The following is a 15,789-nucleotide window of genomic DNA, read 5'->3' as shown; positions in this document are numbered from 1 at the left end:
TCACGGCCCCCTCATTGCGGACTCATTACCCTGTACCTGGGTAGAACTCAGAAGAGTTCTGGAGGCTGTGTGGTCCCCTAGCAGATGAGAAAGGCCTGGGCCTGCCCTGCTGGCACAGTGTGCCTCCTGCCCCAGTGTCCTTCTCAAAGGTAAAGTCAGTGACAGGGATGACCTATTTGGGTCTTGCGGGTCTGTCTGATTGAGCCCAAGAAGAACCCCTCAAGGGGACCCCATAGGAGGTGAGAGGAGCAGCTCCTCCTGGAGCATGAGGAGTAAATGAAGTTAAAGAAACAGAGCCGCTGGCAGAGAACAGGACAAGTGTCGCCCCTTCTCTCCATCCCAGAAAAAAATACCTGTCTTTGGGTTCTTCGCTGCGTTTTTTCCCTGGTGGAGAAAGACCTGTCTCTGGCTTCCAGTCGGAACAGTCAAGCCCCTTTTCCTTCTTTGCTTTGTCTCTCTCCTCTCCTTTTTCTCCTTTGGGGGGTCCAGGGGAGTCTGAAAACGAAAGCATGGCATTGGTCCCAAACTGCGCTCTATCTCTGCAGACCCCAGCATGACTTCGGGGAGGGCGGAACAAAGGGCAGGGACCTCCACAGCAGCACATGCCCCCAACACACCCTCACACACACACAGAAATACATTCACACACGGATGTTTATGCAACACGCACACACGTGTGCAAAGCCATCTGCACACAGACCATATTCACACAAATGCGTCTATACAGACATGTGCTCTCTATAAAACATGCAAGCACACGGAAATACATACATAGAGGCACACGTCTACAAATGCGTAGAGCGTGTAGGCCAATACTGTCATTCCCCACAATGAGGCCCCCTGTCATTTCTTAAGTCATTCGACAAACATTCACTGAGCACCTGCTGTAAGCCAGGCATGGTCCCGACCCAGGAGAAGGGAGAAGCACACAGCCTAAGCAGACCTTGACCCCTCTCACCCAGCAGCCGCTTCCAGTTTTTGATGAGGACTTTGGCCAAGGACACAACCTCCTTGTCTGAGCAGTGCTTGCGGACCCCATTGACGGCCACTCCAATCCTGGTTGTCTGCAAAGCCAGAGGGTCAAGGGCTGGTCTTCCAGTGGGCTCCCAGGACTGGCCATCCTAACTGGCAGGGCCCGCCCCGGCTCAATCCCGCCCGTCCCCTGCCCCAGCCTCTGCAGAGCCCCGGCCCCGAGCCGTGGCTGATGTCGTGACCCTGGTCCTGCAGCACGCATTGAAGACCAGGGCCCAAGGCCCAGCCCCCAGCCCTGATGGTGACCATGGCTTCGGTGAAAAGCTGCCGCTGAGGACCCCTCACCACGTCCACCTCCTAGCATCTCTGAGTTCAAGTTTCAGCTGAAGACACAGGTCTGGTGCCTACAGCTTGGGTCTGTGCTGATTTTTTTCAGGGCTGAGAACTTCTGGTAATGCTTGGGGGCTGTTCGGGCAACACAGGGAGGATCAAAAGTGGGCAACGTTTCCTTCTCCCTGGATCACTGGCCTTTCAGATCCCATAGGCCCAGGGATGCCTGGGTGGCTCAGTTGGTTGGGCCACTGCCTTCGGCTCAGGTCATGATCCTGGAGTTCCGGGATCGAGTCCCACATTGGGCGCCCAGCTCTGTGGGGAGTCTGCTTCTCCCCTCTCATGTGCTCTCTCTCTCTCAAATAAATAAATAAATAAAATCTTAAAAAAAAGAAAAAAAAAAAAAAAAACAGATCCCATAGGCCCAGGGCTTAGGAATTGGGGTATTTAAGAAAGCAAATCAGTCCTCCTCACAGACCTAGAGGGCCCCCTGCCCTTGGAAGGTACCCCGCCGCCATCTCAGTGCCTCAGTCTCTACCCTCAGAGCGCAAAACCTCCCCCGCCCTTGGCCCTCCCTTCAGAAATCCCTCCCAGACCCGACCCTTGGACAGGCCCCCCCCCCCCAGGTCTTCCTCTTCCCCAGAAGGTCTTCCCCATCCCCTAGGCACAGCCCCCCACCCCCCCCAGGCTTCCCATCCCCGCCCCACCTGGAGTAGCTGGATGGACATCCGACAGCTGTTCAGCTTCTTCAGAAGGTCGAGCGCCGCTTCCTGTGGGAGGCCACAAGGTAAGGACGGAGGCCATGGCTTCTGCCCCAGGCCCCTTTCTGACACTGTGTGGTGTTGCGGGAAAGAGGGGTGTAGGAGATAGGGGAGATTGCTCAGCTACAGGATAAACGTAGTCAAGTGGTCAAAGGACAGGCAAGGGACAGAAAGAGGGAGAGAGGGAAAATGTTCTGCCCCAGACCAACTCCCTAACTTCCTCTCCCATCGCCCAGCTGGCCTCGCGCCCTCCCTGAGCCGGGGCCCAGCTCTAACCACGTCCCGGCCCCCCACCCCAGGTTCTGCTGTTCCTTCTACTGGGCATGCGCTCTCCTCCGCCATCTTGTCCTCTAAAAGTAATTACTTCATGGCTTCTTACTGCTTTTGCGTCTGCAACCTCAGCCCCCTACTTGCCAAATGTGAGCTCCTGCAGGGTGAGGACCGTGCTTTTTTTTTTCTTAATAGCTTTACTAAGATATAACTGATATGCAATGAGCTGCATGTTTGAAGTTTGTGTACACCCGTGAAACCATCATCACAATCAAGAGAAGAACATAGCCATCATCCCCCAAAGTTCCCTTGTGCCCCCTTGTGATCCCTCCCGCCCTGCACCCCAACCCGAGGTCCTGGCCACTGGTACTCTGACGTCAGTCTAGATGCATTTGAAAGGATTTTATATATGTTTATAAAAAAAAATTGGAAGGGGAGGCAAACCATAAGAGACTATGGACTCTGAAAAACAACCTGAGGGTTTTGAAGGGTCAGGGGTGGGAGGTTGGGGGAACAGGTGGTGGGTAATAGGGAGGGCACGTATTGCATGGAGCACTGGGTGTTGTGCAAAAATAATGAATACTGTTAGGCTGGAAAAATTAAATTAAAAAAAAGGATTTTATATAAAGCATACTGTGATGGGCTTTCTCCTCTGGCCTCTTTGACTCTGCATAATTGAGATTCATGTATGTTGCTGCAGAGATCAATAATTCTTTTTATTACTGAGTCTTTTTCCATCCTAGAGATGTACCACAACTGGCTTATCCGTTCACCTGCTGGTGGGACGTAGGGGTAGAGGGCAGAGGAGCATTCATGTACAAGTCCTTGTATGGACATATACTTTCATTTCTTTGGGGCAAAGAGGACTGTTTTAGTCCCTGAAACCTCAAGGTTCAGCACGCAGCTCAGCACTCCCTGACTGAATGGCTAAAGCAGAGAGCAGAGGTGGGAAGGGAGAGGTAGAAGGGAGCAAAGGAGCCTCAGATCTGAAAATCTGCTGGTTGCCAGGCCCCGTGCAACCCCTGCCCCATTTCAGCCTTCTCCTTCCTACACCCACTTCCCAGAGGCCAGCCCTGCCTCCTGTCCTGAGCTCAGTCCCCTGGGAGCACCAGCTGACTGTGTCCTGCATGCCCCTTGCCCTGGTCTCAGTGTGTGGTTCCAGCTGCCAGCCCTTGCCCTGCCAGGCTTCCTTCCCAGGACCACGTCCCAAGGGCTGCTCTCAGCCTCTCTTGGAACTTGGTCTGTAGTACGTTTTCGGAGGCGTGACCTGCAGACGTGCAAGCATGTACATAAACGTGTGGGCAAACAACTCTGCGTGCACCACTAATTCAAGGCTTCCTGGGTGCTGGGCCCTGCCCTCCGTCCTTCACCTGCATTTGTCCCTTTCACTCTCACACTGGCCCTGCGAGGCATGTACGATCACTACCCTCCTTCTTACCAAATTACTACCCCATTTTCACAGATGAACTACCCAAGGAACAAAGAGATTAAATACTTTGCCCCAAGTTGCAAGGCATTGACCTGGGACTCGAACTGAAGCCCCTCAGCTCTAACCACGATAGAAACTGCGTCGAGATGGACACGCAGCGACCTCGGGGTGTACGATTACGAAATATGAGTAAGGGCAGTGGCTTGTTGCTCAATGTTTAACGCCCAGTTCTCAAAGGAAAAACCACTTGATCCCTAGTGTTTGTCAATTTCTATCGTGTCAATAGTCCTCCCGTGGCCAGTTTTGAGCTACCAACCACTGTCACTGAAGTAAAGGAGGGACAAGGAAGGGACGTGCAGACCCACGCATTATACACCGTTTCCACCGTATTGATGTGATCTGAGTGAATCAGCTTTAGACCCCAGGTGATAGTGAAATGATGTAAAACAATTAGCAGTGATGGCTTTGGAGAGTTTATTACCTTTGTTTTTAATAAAATTTATTTAATTGTAAGTATATCTTTAAGTTTTAAGATAATGCTCTACGTAGGGAATGTAGTCAATGGTATTTTATTATTTTTTAGAGATTTTATTTACTTATTTCAGAGAGACAGAATGAGAGCAAGAGAGAGAGAGAGAAGCAGACTCCCCACTGAGCAGGGAGCACAATGCGGGGCTCGATCCCAGGACCCTGAGATCATGACCTGACTGAGCCGAGGGCAGATGCTTCACCCACTGAGCCAACCAGGTGCCCCAAGTCGATGGTATTTTAACAGCATCGTACGGTGACAGCTGGTGGCGTACAGAATGTATAGAGCTGAGGAATCACTATGTTGTACACCTGAAACTAATGTCCCATTGGCTGTCAACTGTAATCAATTAAAAGAATAAACAACAGCTGTATTTCACGGCCAGCTTGGAAAATTCCTGAAAAATCAACAGTGGCTGTGGCTGCAGCTCACCACGGGGCACGTGTCTCTGTGTGTCCCACTGTACTGCGGGGCGGTGATGGAGAGAAACTGCCAGGAACCCCGAGCGAGAGCTGCCAGCTGTGACTCTCCGTGTACAGGGCTGGGGTGTGCACCCAGCTGTACCTCTGGTCCCCGCGTGGAGCTGTGCGTGTGCGGCTCCGAGCAGCGTGTCTGTGTGTCTCTGTGGGATGATGCCCTTGTTACAACCTCCGAGTGGGTCAGTGTGGCTGTCTGAGGATGGTTCTGCGGCGCACACGAGTGTGTCTTTCTGGAAGCATCATGGCCACTGTATCTGGCACGTCAGTGCCCGTGGCCAGGTCTCAAACGCAGTTACTTGTGTAGATGCTTGTCTAGCTGTTGTGGTGTGTGGCTGCGTGTGTGCAGCTATGTTTCTGTGTGTGATTGTGTGTATGTGTCGCTGTGGCTGTCGCTGTGGCTCTGTGTCTGAGGCTGCTTCAGCCGGACGCTGACAGCATCTGACAAAAGCCCTTAGTATGTTGCTGGGATTTTGGTAACTGGCAGCAAACCCCAGGCCTGAGCTGCAACGTGGAGGATCCGTCTTGTTACAGGAAATGTGTCCTCCTCTCCCTAACCGCTGCTGGGCGGGCCCCACTTTTGCTCCCAGAGCAGGCCCCGCCTCTCCCGGCCATAGGCCATGAGCTTGTGCCCACCCAGATGCTGCCAAGAGCCCAGGCGCAGACGTGGCCACGAAGGAGCCCTGTGCTACCGGCTTCCGAGACCTTGCATCCAGACCGGGCTCTTTCCTGGACGGAGCTCTGGGCACTTTCACAGGAATCCATCCCCCAAGGGACACAGTTTCCTCTTCCCATTTCACAGAAGAGGGCACTGAGGCCCAGAGAGGGAAAGCCTAGAGAGCAGTGAGCCTAGGACCATAGAAGGAGTGAGGGGGAAGCCAGGGCAGGTCCCCTCCTTCTCAGCCAGAGCTCTACTCCCCCCAAAACTGCCTTTCCTCAGGTGTCCCAATCCCACCACCCTCACCTCCAGCCCAGAATCTGCTGGCCCAAGCCTGGGGTCAGCCAGGGACAGGGCTGTGAGGCGGAATTGAGCTCAGCAGACAGGGGCCTGAGCTCCACCACTTGGAGCTGGGAAAACGCCCTCGGATGCGAGGCTCAGTTCCACTGATCTTGGAGGATCCGGGAATGGGGTGGGGGGAGACTGGGCTTGTAAGGGTGACGGGCTCCCAGCACTCCACAGGTTTCACGTCCCACCTTGCTGTCCCAAAGGAGGAGTCACTGTCTAACTCTTACTAAGCATCCATGCAAGTGCTCCCGAAGGCCTCACATCTCTTCCACACTCACCACTGCCTGCAGTCACCCCTTCCCAGGAGGTAGATAATCTCATCTCTTCCCTCCACGTGAGAAAACTGGCAGACTCTGGCCTTTATGCAGACACCCACTCACTGTGCCTACTGTAGGGCTGCTTGACACAGTCTTTGACTGCGGTGACTCTTCCTTCTTCCCCATTCTAAAGCTTCCCTTAGGGGCCAACACTTTCCCAAGCTCCTAGTCACAGAATGGGCTGAAAAGACAGGTCAGGCTCCAGCAGGGGCTATGGAGCTCTCAAGGGCTAAGTCGTCCTCTCTTCCCTCTCCGGGTGTGCTCAGGCCCTCCCAGACCCAAGGCCAAGTTTGCTCTGACTAGGCAACCTGGCCGCCAGCTTGAGGCAAAGATCATGGTGAGGATCAAACATTAACTTGAAGTTGCCTTGAGAGCCCAGGGCCGCGCAGGTAGGGCCCTCCGTCTGCCTTCTCCTCTGGGTCCGGCTCTCCCCTCCAACCCTCCACCCTCAGGCCCAGGCCTACCGCCAGTCCTCCTTCCCTCCCCGCCCTGAGGGCCCCCGAGGGCACGCAGTGGCTGCCCGGCACCTGTTCGGGCCCCGCCCGCGGGGGCCCCACCCTGCGGCCAAGTTAAGGGAAAGTTGCAAGTAGAACCGCTCCTGGCGCCCGCAGGCTGTGAGGTTGTGGGATCTGCGGTCCCTTGCTGCCCTACCCTAGATCCGCTCCCCCGGTGAGGGATGGAGGCGGCTCAGCACCCTACATCAGCTCAAGTTTCTTTGTCCCTTCTCGGGCACCCAGGATTTTGCAATCCACACCCCCTCCCCCGCGCCGTTCCCCCTTCTTCCCCGCCCCCTGTCGCCACCACTCCCCGGACTTTGCCTTGAGTCCCCGGAATCCGAAAGTCCTTTTCCAGGTCCCGGTCTCTTCGCTCGCTTTCCCGGGCCCTGCGCAAGCCACCCAGGGCCCCTGAACCCCGCTTGTCCAGAGGGGCGTGCATAAGCCTCGTCTCTGGGGCCCGCGGGATCCTGCCCAGCGCCCTGGGCCGGGCACACGCCCACCCCGGGGGTTCGCAGCAGCCCCCAAGGAGCGCTGCGTCCTGCGCCAGCCGCGCCTCCCTCGGGCCCCGGCGTCCCGCACGCGCCTCCCGGGCGCCCAGCCAACACGCGCCCCCGGGACTCCCGCTCGCACGCGCCGCGCCTCTTGGGGGCGGGGGCCGTGGCCCAAACTCCGCCGCCTCACCGTGTTCTTCCTGGCCACCATCTTCTCCAGCTTTCTGGCGATCCTCAGCAGCTCCTCTTCCTGGCCCATGCTGGCGCGCGACGCCCGCGGGGGCGAGGGGCGCCGGGGCTGCGGGAGGCGCGAAGGCGGAGGGCGCGCGACCGCGAGGGCCCCAAACCCACACGACGCACACGCCTGCGGGGGCGGGGCTCTCCCCCCACACCCCCTCCGCCCGCCCGCCTCGCAGCCACGGGGGGGGGGGGGGCGGGAGGGGTGACGTGCACTAAATATAGACTTCAAGGACTCGCCCGGGCAAAGTTTGCCCGCGCCGGCGGGTCTGGCCTCCCTAGAGGGACGAGGCTGCGAGAGAGAGGGCCCTGCGCCTCCGCCCTTCTGCCCAAACGAGGTTTGGCAATTGGGGAGGCCGTGGTCCCCGGATACAAGGGGCTGTCTCGGCAAGCAGGGCGCCTGAGGGTGCCCCAGCGCTCTGGGAGGAGTCCTGGCTCCAGCGACTCTACACAGTCGCTGCTCCAAGCGGGCGGACCAAGCTCCGTGCCTGCGCCCAAGTGCAGGCAGCTTGCCGCGCTCTGCTCATATTTCCTGCGCGGCCGTCAAATCCAACTCTGCTCTACCGGGGCTTGCTCATTCGTGCACACAGCCTGTGTACACACGTGCACCCAGGCCCTCTGATTCCATCGATTTTGTTGGCTGCAGTGAGATTTTGCGTTTCGTACAAGCTCCCCCGAGTGCAGCAGGCAGGGCTGTGCCGACTTCTCTCTGTGTAGTGACGACTTGGGAGATTCTTAGGTGCACCAAACTTTGAGACATGCTGATCCGGGTGGATGGGTGCCCCTAACTTATTCAGGGTCAGGCCACCTGCCTCCCCAGTGGGATCGGGTCTGGAGGGGGGATCTTGGATGAAGGGATCGGGTCTGGAGGTGGGATCTTGGATGAAGGGAGGAAAGAGAATTGTACCCTCACAGCTGCGTACCCATCTGTGTTCCCATGGAAGGACCTTCCTTCCAAGTGTCCAGCACACCCAGGAAGAGTCCTAAACTGGTGAGCGTAATTAACACAAAATTATCTTTTTGCTGGAAGAGGTGCTTAGGGACCTGGAGGGGAAGGATGAAAAGTGGTCAGTGCTGTATGGGGGGGGCGCACAGTAGCTTGGGGTGTTCAGTGTTAGAGAACTCCATCCCAGCCTAGGTCACGGCTCATCTGGCTTCTAACTGCTGCTGAGTGAATGACCTGGGACTGTGGTAGGAAGGAGTGAGTTTATCTTCATTCAACAAGTGCATTTTGAATGTCCAACACTAGTCCCAGCAAACTTGAGATACAGTCAGGAGAAAACAGGCAGGAGAAAACCTAAGGGGATTTGGATGCAGTCAAATATATTATCACAAGTGGGGTGAGGGTCAGGAAGTAGTAAGGATACTTTAAGGACACATTTGAGGGGACCCACACAGTGGAGGTTTCATCTGCCCTGAAGAAAGGAAATTTAATCTTTGGGGCAGAAATGTGGGGTGGGAGTTGTGGGTGGGAAGGGACTATTCACATAAGGGATGAAGAAACATTCATTCATTCATTCAACATGTATTTATTGAACACCTACTATGTGCCAGACAGTTCTAGCCCTGAGCATCCAGAGAGGAACAAAACAGTCCTCCGGGAGCTCTGAACATGCAAAGCTTAGGGATGGGAGTGGGCTTGGTGTGTCAGGGTTGGAAGAACTGAAATATTGGCGGGGCTATAGCTTAGAGGTTGGTTTTGGGGAAAGACAGGGCAGAAAGCCAGAGGTGAGTGCAGTCTGACCACACCAGCATTATGGGCCACTTTTAGGAGGTTAGACTTTATGTTTGGGATGTGCGGAGGTCTCTTGGTCAACTCCCAAGCAACCTCTGGGTTTAAGGGACAGCAGTCTGTAGTTACTTAGGGTTGCCTTTTTTTTTTTTTTTAAAGATTTTATTTTCAGGGCACCTGGGTGGCTCAGTGGGTTAAGCCTCTGCCTTCAGTTCAGGTCATGGTCTCAGGGTCCTGGGATCGAGCCCCGCATCAGGCTCTCTGCTCAGTGGGGAGCCTGCTTCCCCCTCTCTCTCTGCCTACTTGTGATCGCTCTGTCTCTGTCAAATAAATAAATAAATAAATAAAAATCTTAAAAATAAAAGATTTTATTTTCAAGTAAACTCCACATCCAATGTGGGGCTCAAACTTACAACCCTGAGATCAAGAATCATACACTCCATGACTGAGCCAGCCAGGTGCCCCAGGATTGCCTTGAAAAAAGAAAAAAAACAGAGCTGGTCCTCCTCAAAGTTCCACAGAGTTCCCACGGTGAGTTGTATGACATCAACAGAAGCCAAGACACCTACATCACTAGGGCTCAAAGGACCCTAAGAAAACATCTAGTCCAACCTCTTCATTGTACAGATGGGAAGACTGAGGCTTAGAGCAGCCCAGGGTTGCACTGCTCAACCATATCAGACACTGTTGGTACCCGCCGTATTCCCTCTACCTGCCCTCACTTGGAGGTCATAGCAGGCTGTTCCTGGATGCACCTCCAACACCTTCCTACATCTCGGATTGAGGGCTTCAGAGCAGGCTGAGGTGCTTGGAAATGGACACTCCCAGGCAGGACCCCTCTGCCAACGAAAGACAACAAAAGATCTGGTGGCAAGCACACCAATATTTTCACTTTCAGTGGGACAACTCAGAGATTTGTTCTTTTTTATTCTTTTTTAAACCAATTTCTGTGCCCAACATGGGGCTCGAACTAGTGACCCCGAGATCAAGAGTCGCATGCTCTACTGACTGAGCCAGCCAGGTGCCCCGAAGACATGTTCTAATCAATAGTCTCTGGAAGGTCCTGAAGATAAGCCCTAGTTCACAGTAGCCCCTCATTAACACACCCCCTATTGTTTTTTTTTTTTTTTTTTTTTCTTTTTTTTTTACAGATAGAGAGAGAGAGATTACAAGTAGGCAGAGCAGCAGCCAGAGAGGGGAGGAAGCAGGCTCCCTGCCAAGCAGAGAGCCCGATACGGGGCTCGATCCCAGAGACCCTGAGATCATGACCTGAGCTGAAGGCAGAGGCTTAACCCACTGAGCCACCCAGGCGGCCCCCCCTATTGCTTTTTGACCCAGTATTCTACTCCCTACTTCTTCATTACATTTCCTGGGATCACCTTGCAAATTATAAACTCCTTGCTCCGAGATCTTTGTCTCAGGGGACTGCAAACTGAGACAAGGACTGTGGCCAGCCTAAACTATGGGCCTTCCGGCTCCCTGACCAGCACACTTCCTCTGCACCGGTTTTTAACCCACGTACCATTAACATTCTGGAGGGGATGATCCATTGTTTTGGGGGCTGAGCTGTGAACTGGATGGAGGGTGGTCACCAGGATCCCTGACCTTTAGCCACTAGATGATAGTAGTACCTTCCAGTTGGCAACAGTTGAAAAAGGTCTCTGTGTTGCCAAACATCCCCCTGGGGGCAAAATCATCCCTGGGTGCAAACCCCTGTTTGTGCCGCGGTCTTCCTTAGTAGATCCAGAGAAAGAATTCCAGGCCCTAGGATTCCCACCCCTTCCCTACTGTTCTTCAGATCCCACAAAGGAAGCCACTGAATTTAATGCAAAAAAAAAAAAAATCTTTTATTAGAGATGAGTGAGATAACAAGTCTGAAATGAACAAAACCAGACGCTGGAGGCCCAGAAGACAACCCCACTGGGATTTGTGGGATCCCAGACCAGGCCGATCTCCAGAACACACAGCCCTGCCTCCCAGGCCAGATTGCTTCATTGGCCATTGGCACTTTCTGGCCTCTCCTGTTTGGCCTGACCCATCCCTGCCAGGGCCCAGCGCCGGATGCTCATAAAACCATCTTAGAGACTGATGATGGATTAGCTGTACCTGTTTTCTAATATAGGGCTGAAAGTCGTGGTGGCACTTCTGGGACTGGGAAGCAGAACTTGAGTCCCTGCCTTCCCATTCCTATTATTCTCCTTCCTTCTTTCTTAGCTCTTTCTTCCCCCAAGACTGGAAGGCTTCTGAGTTGACCAAAGGAAAAGGAGAGAAAGGAAGATCAGTCATCCCAGACCATTCCTTTCCTTCCTGTTACATCAAGGACAGTAGGCAAATGGGGGCTACTCCGAGCCTGCTTCCTGGCTGAGGAATAGAGCAGAGGTCCCCAGGAGGGCTGTGCGGTTCCTCAAAAGGAGTGCTAGTGTGTATTTACTTGACAGCCAGTACAGCACGAGCAGTGGCCAACCAGGATGGATGCGAGCTGTAGACAATGCAGAGTCCCATCGGTGTAAGGCAGCTGATTGCCTGTCTGCCCCTAGGCCCGGGACCATCCCCTGGAATCTAGCCCTGCTGATTCCCAAACCCAGCCCTTGGGACCAGTGACCCAGCAAGAGACCATGTCTGCAAGACCCTTGTCTTACTCATGTGGCATCTGGACGTAGAAAGAAACTCAGTAAAGTACTAGACTAACGAATGTCCGAGAAGACAACTCCAGATAGAAGACCGTCCTTTCTGCCCTTGGCTGGCAGAATCCCTGGTCTGGATGATGAAGGTGGGCTGGCCCTACTCTTACAGAGCCCCCAGACTGATGGAAGAAATATATTCTGGTCTGATGAGAGACTGAGGGTTCTGCAGCTAACGGTAGCTCATGAGTACTTAGACCCAGCTCTAGAGCTCCCTGGGTGGGGACGGGATAGAGGGGAAGGAACTGCCATCAGCCCGAATATGAAAGGGGCCCGTATCCTTGGAGGGGGCATGGGCCCATGGTAGGGAGGAAGGCCAGCCACAGAGGCACAAGGTACAGACAGAGCAAGACCTAAGGTAATGGAGAACTCAGTTCCCTGCTCTTGTGGGCTCAAGTCTTAGCACTGAACATTGGGGTCCCACACGGGTGCTAGTTCTGGCATGCAAGGGCCAGCAAGGAGCTAGTCTTGCAAAAGCTGTGCAGAGTTTCCAGGAGAACCCCTCTCCTGGAGTCCTCTCCTTCAGTGAAGCCAACCTGGGGAGAGAAGAGTGAAAATCGACATATTCTAAGTACCTATGTTACATACCACCTCAGTTCTACCACCGTCCTATTATGGATAGATGAAATTATCCCCATTTCACAGACAACGAAACTGAGGCTTGAAGAAGCAAAGCCACTTTTCCAAGTCCTCCATGTCCTACAGTCCAAGCTCTTCTTATCACACATGTGCCACCAACATGCATCTGCTAAATGCTGGGGGCGGATACCTGGTTGTGGACACAGATTGGGATCTGGCGTCTGACTTTGATGGACTGAGGATGACGATTCCTCAGAGAGGCCCAGCTCCTGCCCCTGCTGTCTCCGACTCCCAGCACAGCAACCACGGCCACCCCTGAGGGATCCCCAGGGGATCAGTGGTTTCGTGCTCAGCCTAACTGGCTCTGTCCTGTGTCCTCTCCCAGGATCCCCAACTAACTATGGGTGACTGGGAAAGACGTCATGATTCAGCAGGGAGAGGCCAGATTCAGGGTGACAGCTCTTGCCTTGTCCCTGTCACACGTCTCTCTGCCTGGGAGTGGCCTGTCTGGGCGGATTCAGGAGACTCTCCTATACAAGGGGACAGCTGGCAAGCCAAGAGCTGCTCTCCGGCTGCCCTAATCCTGCCTCATCTGCAGGGAAGTGAGCCCCCAGCCTGGCTGACACAGGTCTGCTCATCTTCCCCTGGAGAGAAGCCCCAGCTCGGGCATCCTCACCTCTGCCGTCCCTTAAGACCTGGGCTCTCCCCAGCTTCATGAGTCCTGGGCTGGAGAGGGGAGGGGGCACACCAGGGCAAGGGACTGGCCAAACTGTGGCCACCCAGCCTCCTGTAGACTCTGGCCATGGGCAGAGGTCCCCATGACCCCACCCCGCCCACCTACTGTTGATCAACTCTGCCTCCCGCATGTCCTGCCACCACCCCTTGAACCACAGTCCCAGAGCTCATACCGGCATGTTCCTTGTGGGCAGAGGCTGCCTGGCTGAGGGACAGTCTTCCAGGCTCCAGCCCACCCCGCCGATAGGAGCGAGTGCTCTCGGAGCTGGAAGGCAGGGAAAGGCCAAGGTGACCTCATGCCGAGAGCCTCTTAGAGCGGGGACAAAGAGCTCAGGTATAGGCTGGGGACTGAGACAAGCGGGGACAGAGTCCTCCAGGGTCCTGGCTGGGCCCATCACAGGCTGCAGAGGCCTGGAACTGGAGCTTTCCTGTGTCTACTCTCCAGACTCCAAACGGAAAGCGTTGTGTACAAGGAAGAGAGGACTAGATTGTGGGTTGGCGATGGGACACGACAGAGATCCCACTGAGAACCTCTAGAAGAAGCCACACGGGTGGGACTCGGCCTTCTCTACCCCATCTGCAGCAGTGTGAGTTCCAGGCTCCTTCCCAGCCCTTCAGGCTGGACTCAGGGGCAGGTGCGTGAAGGGCGAAGGGTCCCCTCACCCCCCACTCGAAGGCTAGCGTATTGCATTAGTCGTGGGCCTCGGAGCTGGGAGGTGTCGCAGTCCTTAGGCAGCCACCATTTACAGGTGAGGAGCTAGATGATGTACATAAGGATTGGGAAAAACTTGCTCAGTGGCAGAGCTGGGCTCTTACCTGAACCTGACCGGGGGATACATCTCTGCAGGGGTGCTTCCAGATGTCAGGCTGGGTCGGGAGGGGCCCTCCTCAGAGCTGGGTGGGGTTTGGCTGGGACCTGCAGCTTCCACGGGGTTTGTGAGGGTGGAAGAGGTGGAGGCTGGACGGCCCAGGCTCTCAGGGGCCCCGAAGGGCTCACAGCCCAGGCTGGGGACTTCAGAACGATCTGGAATCAGAAGTGATAAAACCTGGGGCACCTGAGTGGCTCAGGGGGTTGGGCCACTGCCTTGCTCAGGTCGTGAACTCAGGGTCCTGGGATCCAGCCCTGCATCAGGCTCTCTGCTCAGTGGGGAGCCTGCTTCCCCTGCCTCTCTGCCTATTCTGCCTCTCTCTGTCAAATAAATAAATAAAATATTTTTTTAAAAAGATTTATAAAAAAAAAAAGTGATAAAACCTGTCTTTATGTCTTACTCTGTTCTCAATGTCAAAGCAGTCCTTGGCCTCTAGGGACTATCACGGCTGCCCCCACTGCTCACGCCCCCACCATCTGGTGTTCCCCTCCAGCTTCTCCCCACTCTGCTTGGGGCTCATGGGCTAGTGACGCACTGTTTTAGCTTCTGTTCCCCTGGGACCTCAGTCTGGACTCCTCACCCCTCAGGCTCAGCTCAGATGCCGACAGGACAGGACACCCTCCTCAGCCACCCCTCAGTCCCAACAGGACATGCTCCCTCCCTCCCCTGAGCTCCCAGAACAAGCTTCTTCATTCAGTCAACAAATAGTTCTTGAGGCCAGACAGATGCCGAAATACTAGTCCCAGAACACTCCAATTCCTGTCCTTTCGAGATTTACACCCTTTGTGGGGTGGGGGTGGGGGGGATTTACATTCCATACCATCGTGTCTAATATTGTAATGAATTGCATTCTGGCTGTTATCTCCCCCACTAGACTGCATCTCGGGCACCCAGTGGATGGTCAGTACATGCTTCTCTGACTTTTTACTTAAGCACAGCATTGAGGATTCTGGAATGAGACAGACCTGGGTTGGGATCCCACATCGGGGACTTAGCTGTGGGATCTCGGACACGTGACTTAACATCTCTGTTCCTTTACCTGCAGAGGGGAGATGGTAGCCTCTACCTGACAGGTGATTGTGAGGGCGGAAGGGGGGCGTGGACTACTGCACACAGCCTTAGCTCAGTGTGCCAGCGCATGGCAGACCCTCCGTGAACGGTACGGGGAGCACTCTTGCGGGTGGCTGGCCATACCTCCGCTGGAATGTCCTGCACGCCCTTGGACCATGGTCCGAGAAGGGTTTTTGACCGGCAAGGGTGGGGGGCAGGCCTCACTCTGGCTCTGAGGGGCAGCTGATCCCAGGCTGGTGACGGTCTCATAGGTTTTGTTGCTGAGGTCGACCCTCCCGCTGGCCCAGCGGGCCTGGGCTGGGGGCTTCAGAGGAGAGCGCTGCAGGGGCAAAAGTATGGGAGAAAAAGGATGGTCTGGTTCCTCCAGTTCAGCCCTGGCCCTCCCCCTCCCAGGCCCAATCGGGCTCCTTCCATGGGCTAACAAAGGCCCGAAAGACGGGGCCGGGACCCACCTTCTCTTCCTCGTCCTCCTCACTGTCAGAGCCAGGCTCAGGGGAGATTCCCCAGTTGTAGTCCACATGCAGAGGGAAGGCGAGGGTCCCAGCCTGGGCCTGCTCCAGCTGCCAATAACAAAGCCCTGGCAGTTCAGAGGGTCAGGGGCTCGGCAGAGAGACAGAAAGGATAAGGGGCTTCCCCTCCTTTCCTAGACCTCACCAGCTCCTCACACTCCTTGTGCTGCTTCTTCCTGGCTATGTCCAGAGCTGTCTCTCCTGCCTCGTTCACTGTGAGGGGTAAAGCCAAGGGTCATGGTCAAGGTCAAATGCATTCTAGCTTAGAGGTTACGATGGGCCTCTGGAATCAGATTGT

At 55.0% G+C, this 15,789-nt stretch overlaps 2 protein-coding genes across 3 annotated transcripts in view; both read right to left on the bottom strand.

Annotated features, from left to right (window-relative positions):
• The window catches only part of TCEA3 (transcription elongation factor A3), a 36,728-nt gene extending 29,248 nt beyond the window's left edge, over positions 1–7,480 (bottom strand). The window contains exons 1-4 of one of the 2 annotated variants that reach the window (XM_046012438.1): positions 7,269–7,480; positions 2,010–2,072; positions 944–1,064; positions 354–495 (exon numbers count right to left, since the gene is read on the bottom strand). In XM_046012438.1, the coding sequence (XP_045868394.1) occupies positions 354–495; positions 944–1,064; positions 2,010–2,072; positions 7,269–7,337 (395 nt within the window). In that variant the 5' untranslated portion in view covers positions 7,338–7,480. The remainder of the gene's footprint in view (positions 1–353; positions 496–943; positions 1,065–2,009; positions 2,073–7,268) is intronic. The other variant, XM_046012448.1, reaches the window with a different exon arrangement.
• A 3,414-nt stretch (positions 7,481–10,894) lies between these two features.
• ASAP3 (ArfGAP with SH3 domain, ankyrin repeat and PH domain 3) overlaps positions 10,895–15,789 on the bottom strand; it is a 47,858-nt gene continuing 42,963 nt past the window's right edge. The window contains 8 exon segments of the mRNA XM_046024055.1: positions 10,895–12,228; positions 12,231–12,264; positions 13,216–13,263; positions 13,265–13,307; positions 13,859–14,066; positions 15,106–15,301; positions 15,435–15,542; positions 15,637–15,704. Coding sequence (XP_045880011.1) covers positions 12,191–12,228; positions 12,231–12,264; positions 13,216–13,263; positions 13,265–13,307; positions 13,859–14,066; positions 15,106–15,301; positions 15,435–15,542; positions 15,637–15,704 — 743 coding nt within the window. The 3' untranslated portion in view covers positions 10,895–12,190.

Source organism: Meles meles, chromosome 1 (assembly GCF_922984935.1).
Source record: "Meles meles chromosome 1, mMelMel3.1 paternal haplotype, whole genome shotgun sequence".
In the NCBI taxonomy this organism is placed as follows: Eukaryota; Metazoa; Chordata; class Mammalia; order Carnivora; family Mustelidae; genus Meles; species Meles meles.
The sequence above is the reverse complement of the archived record's forward strand: the minus strand, read 5'-3'. Positions and strand labels throughout refer to the sequence as shown.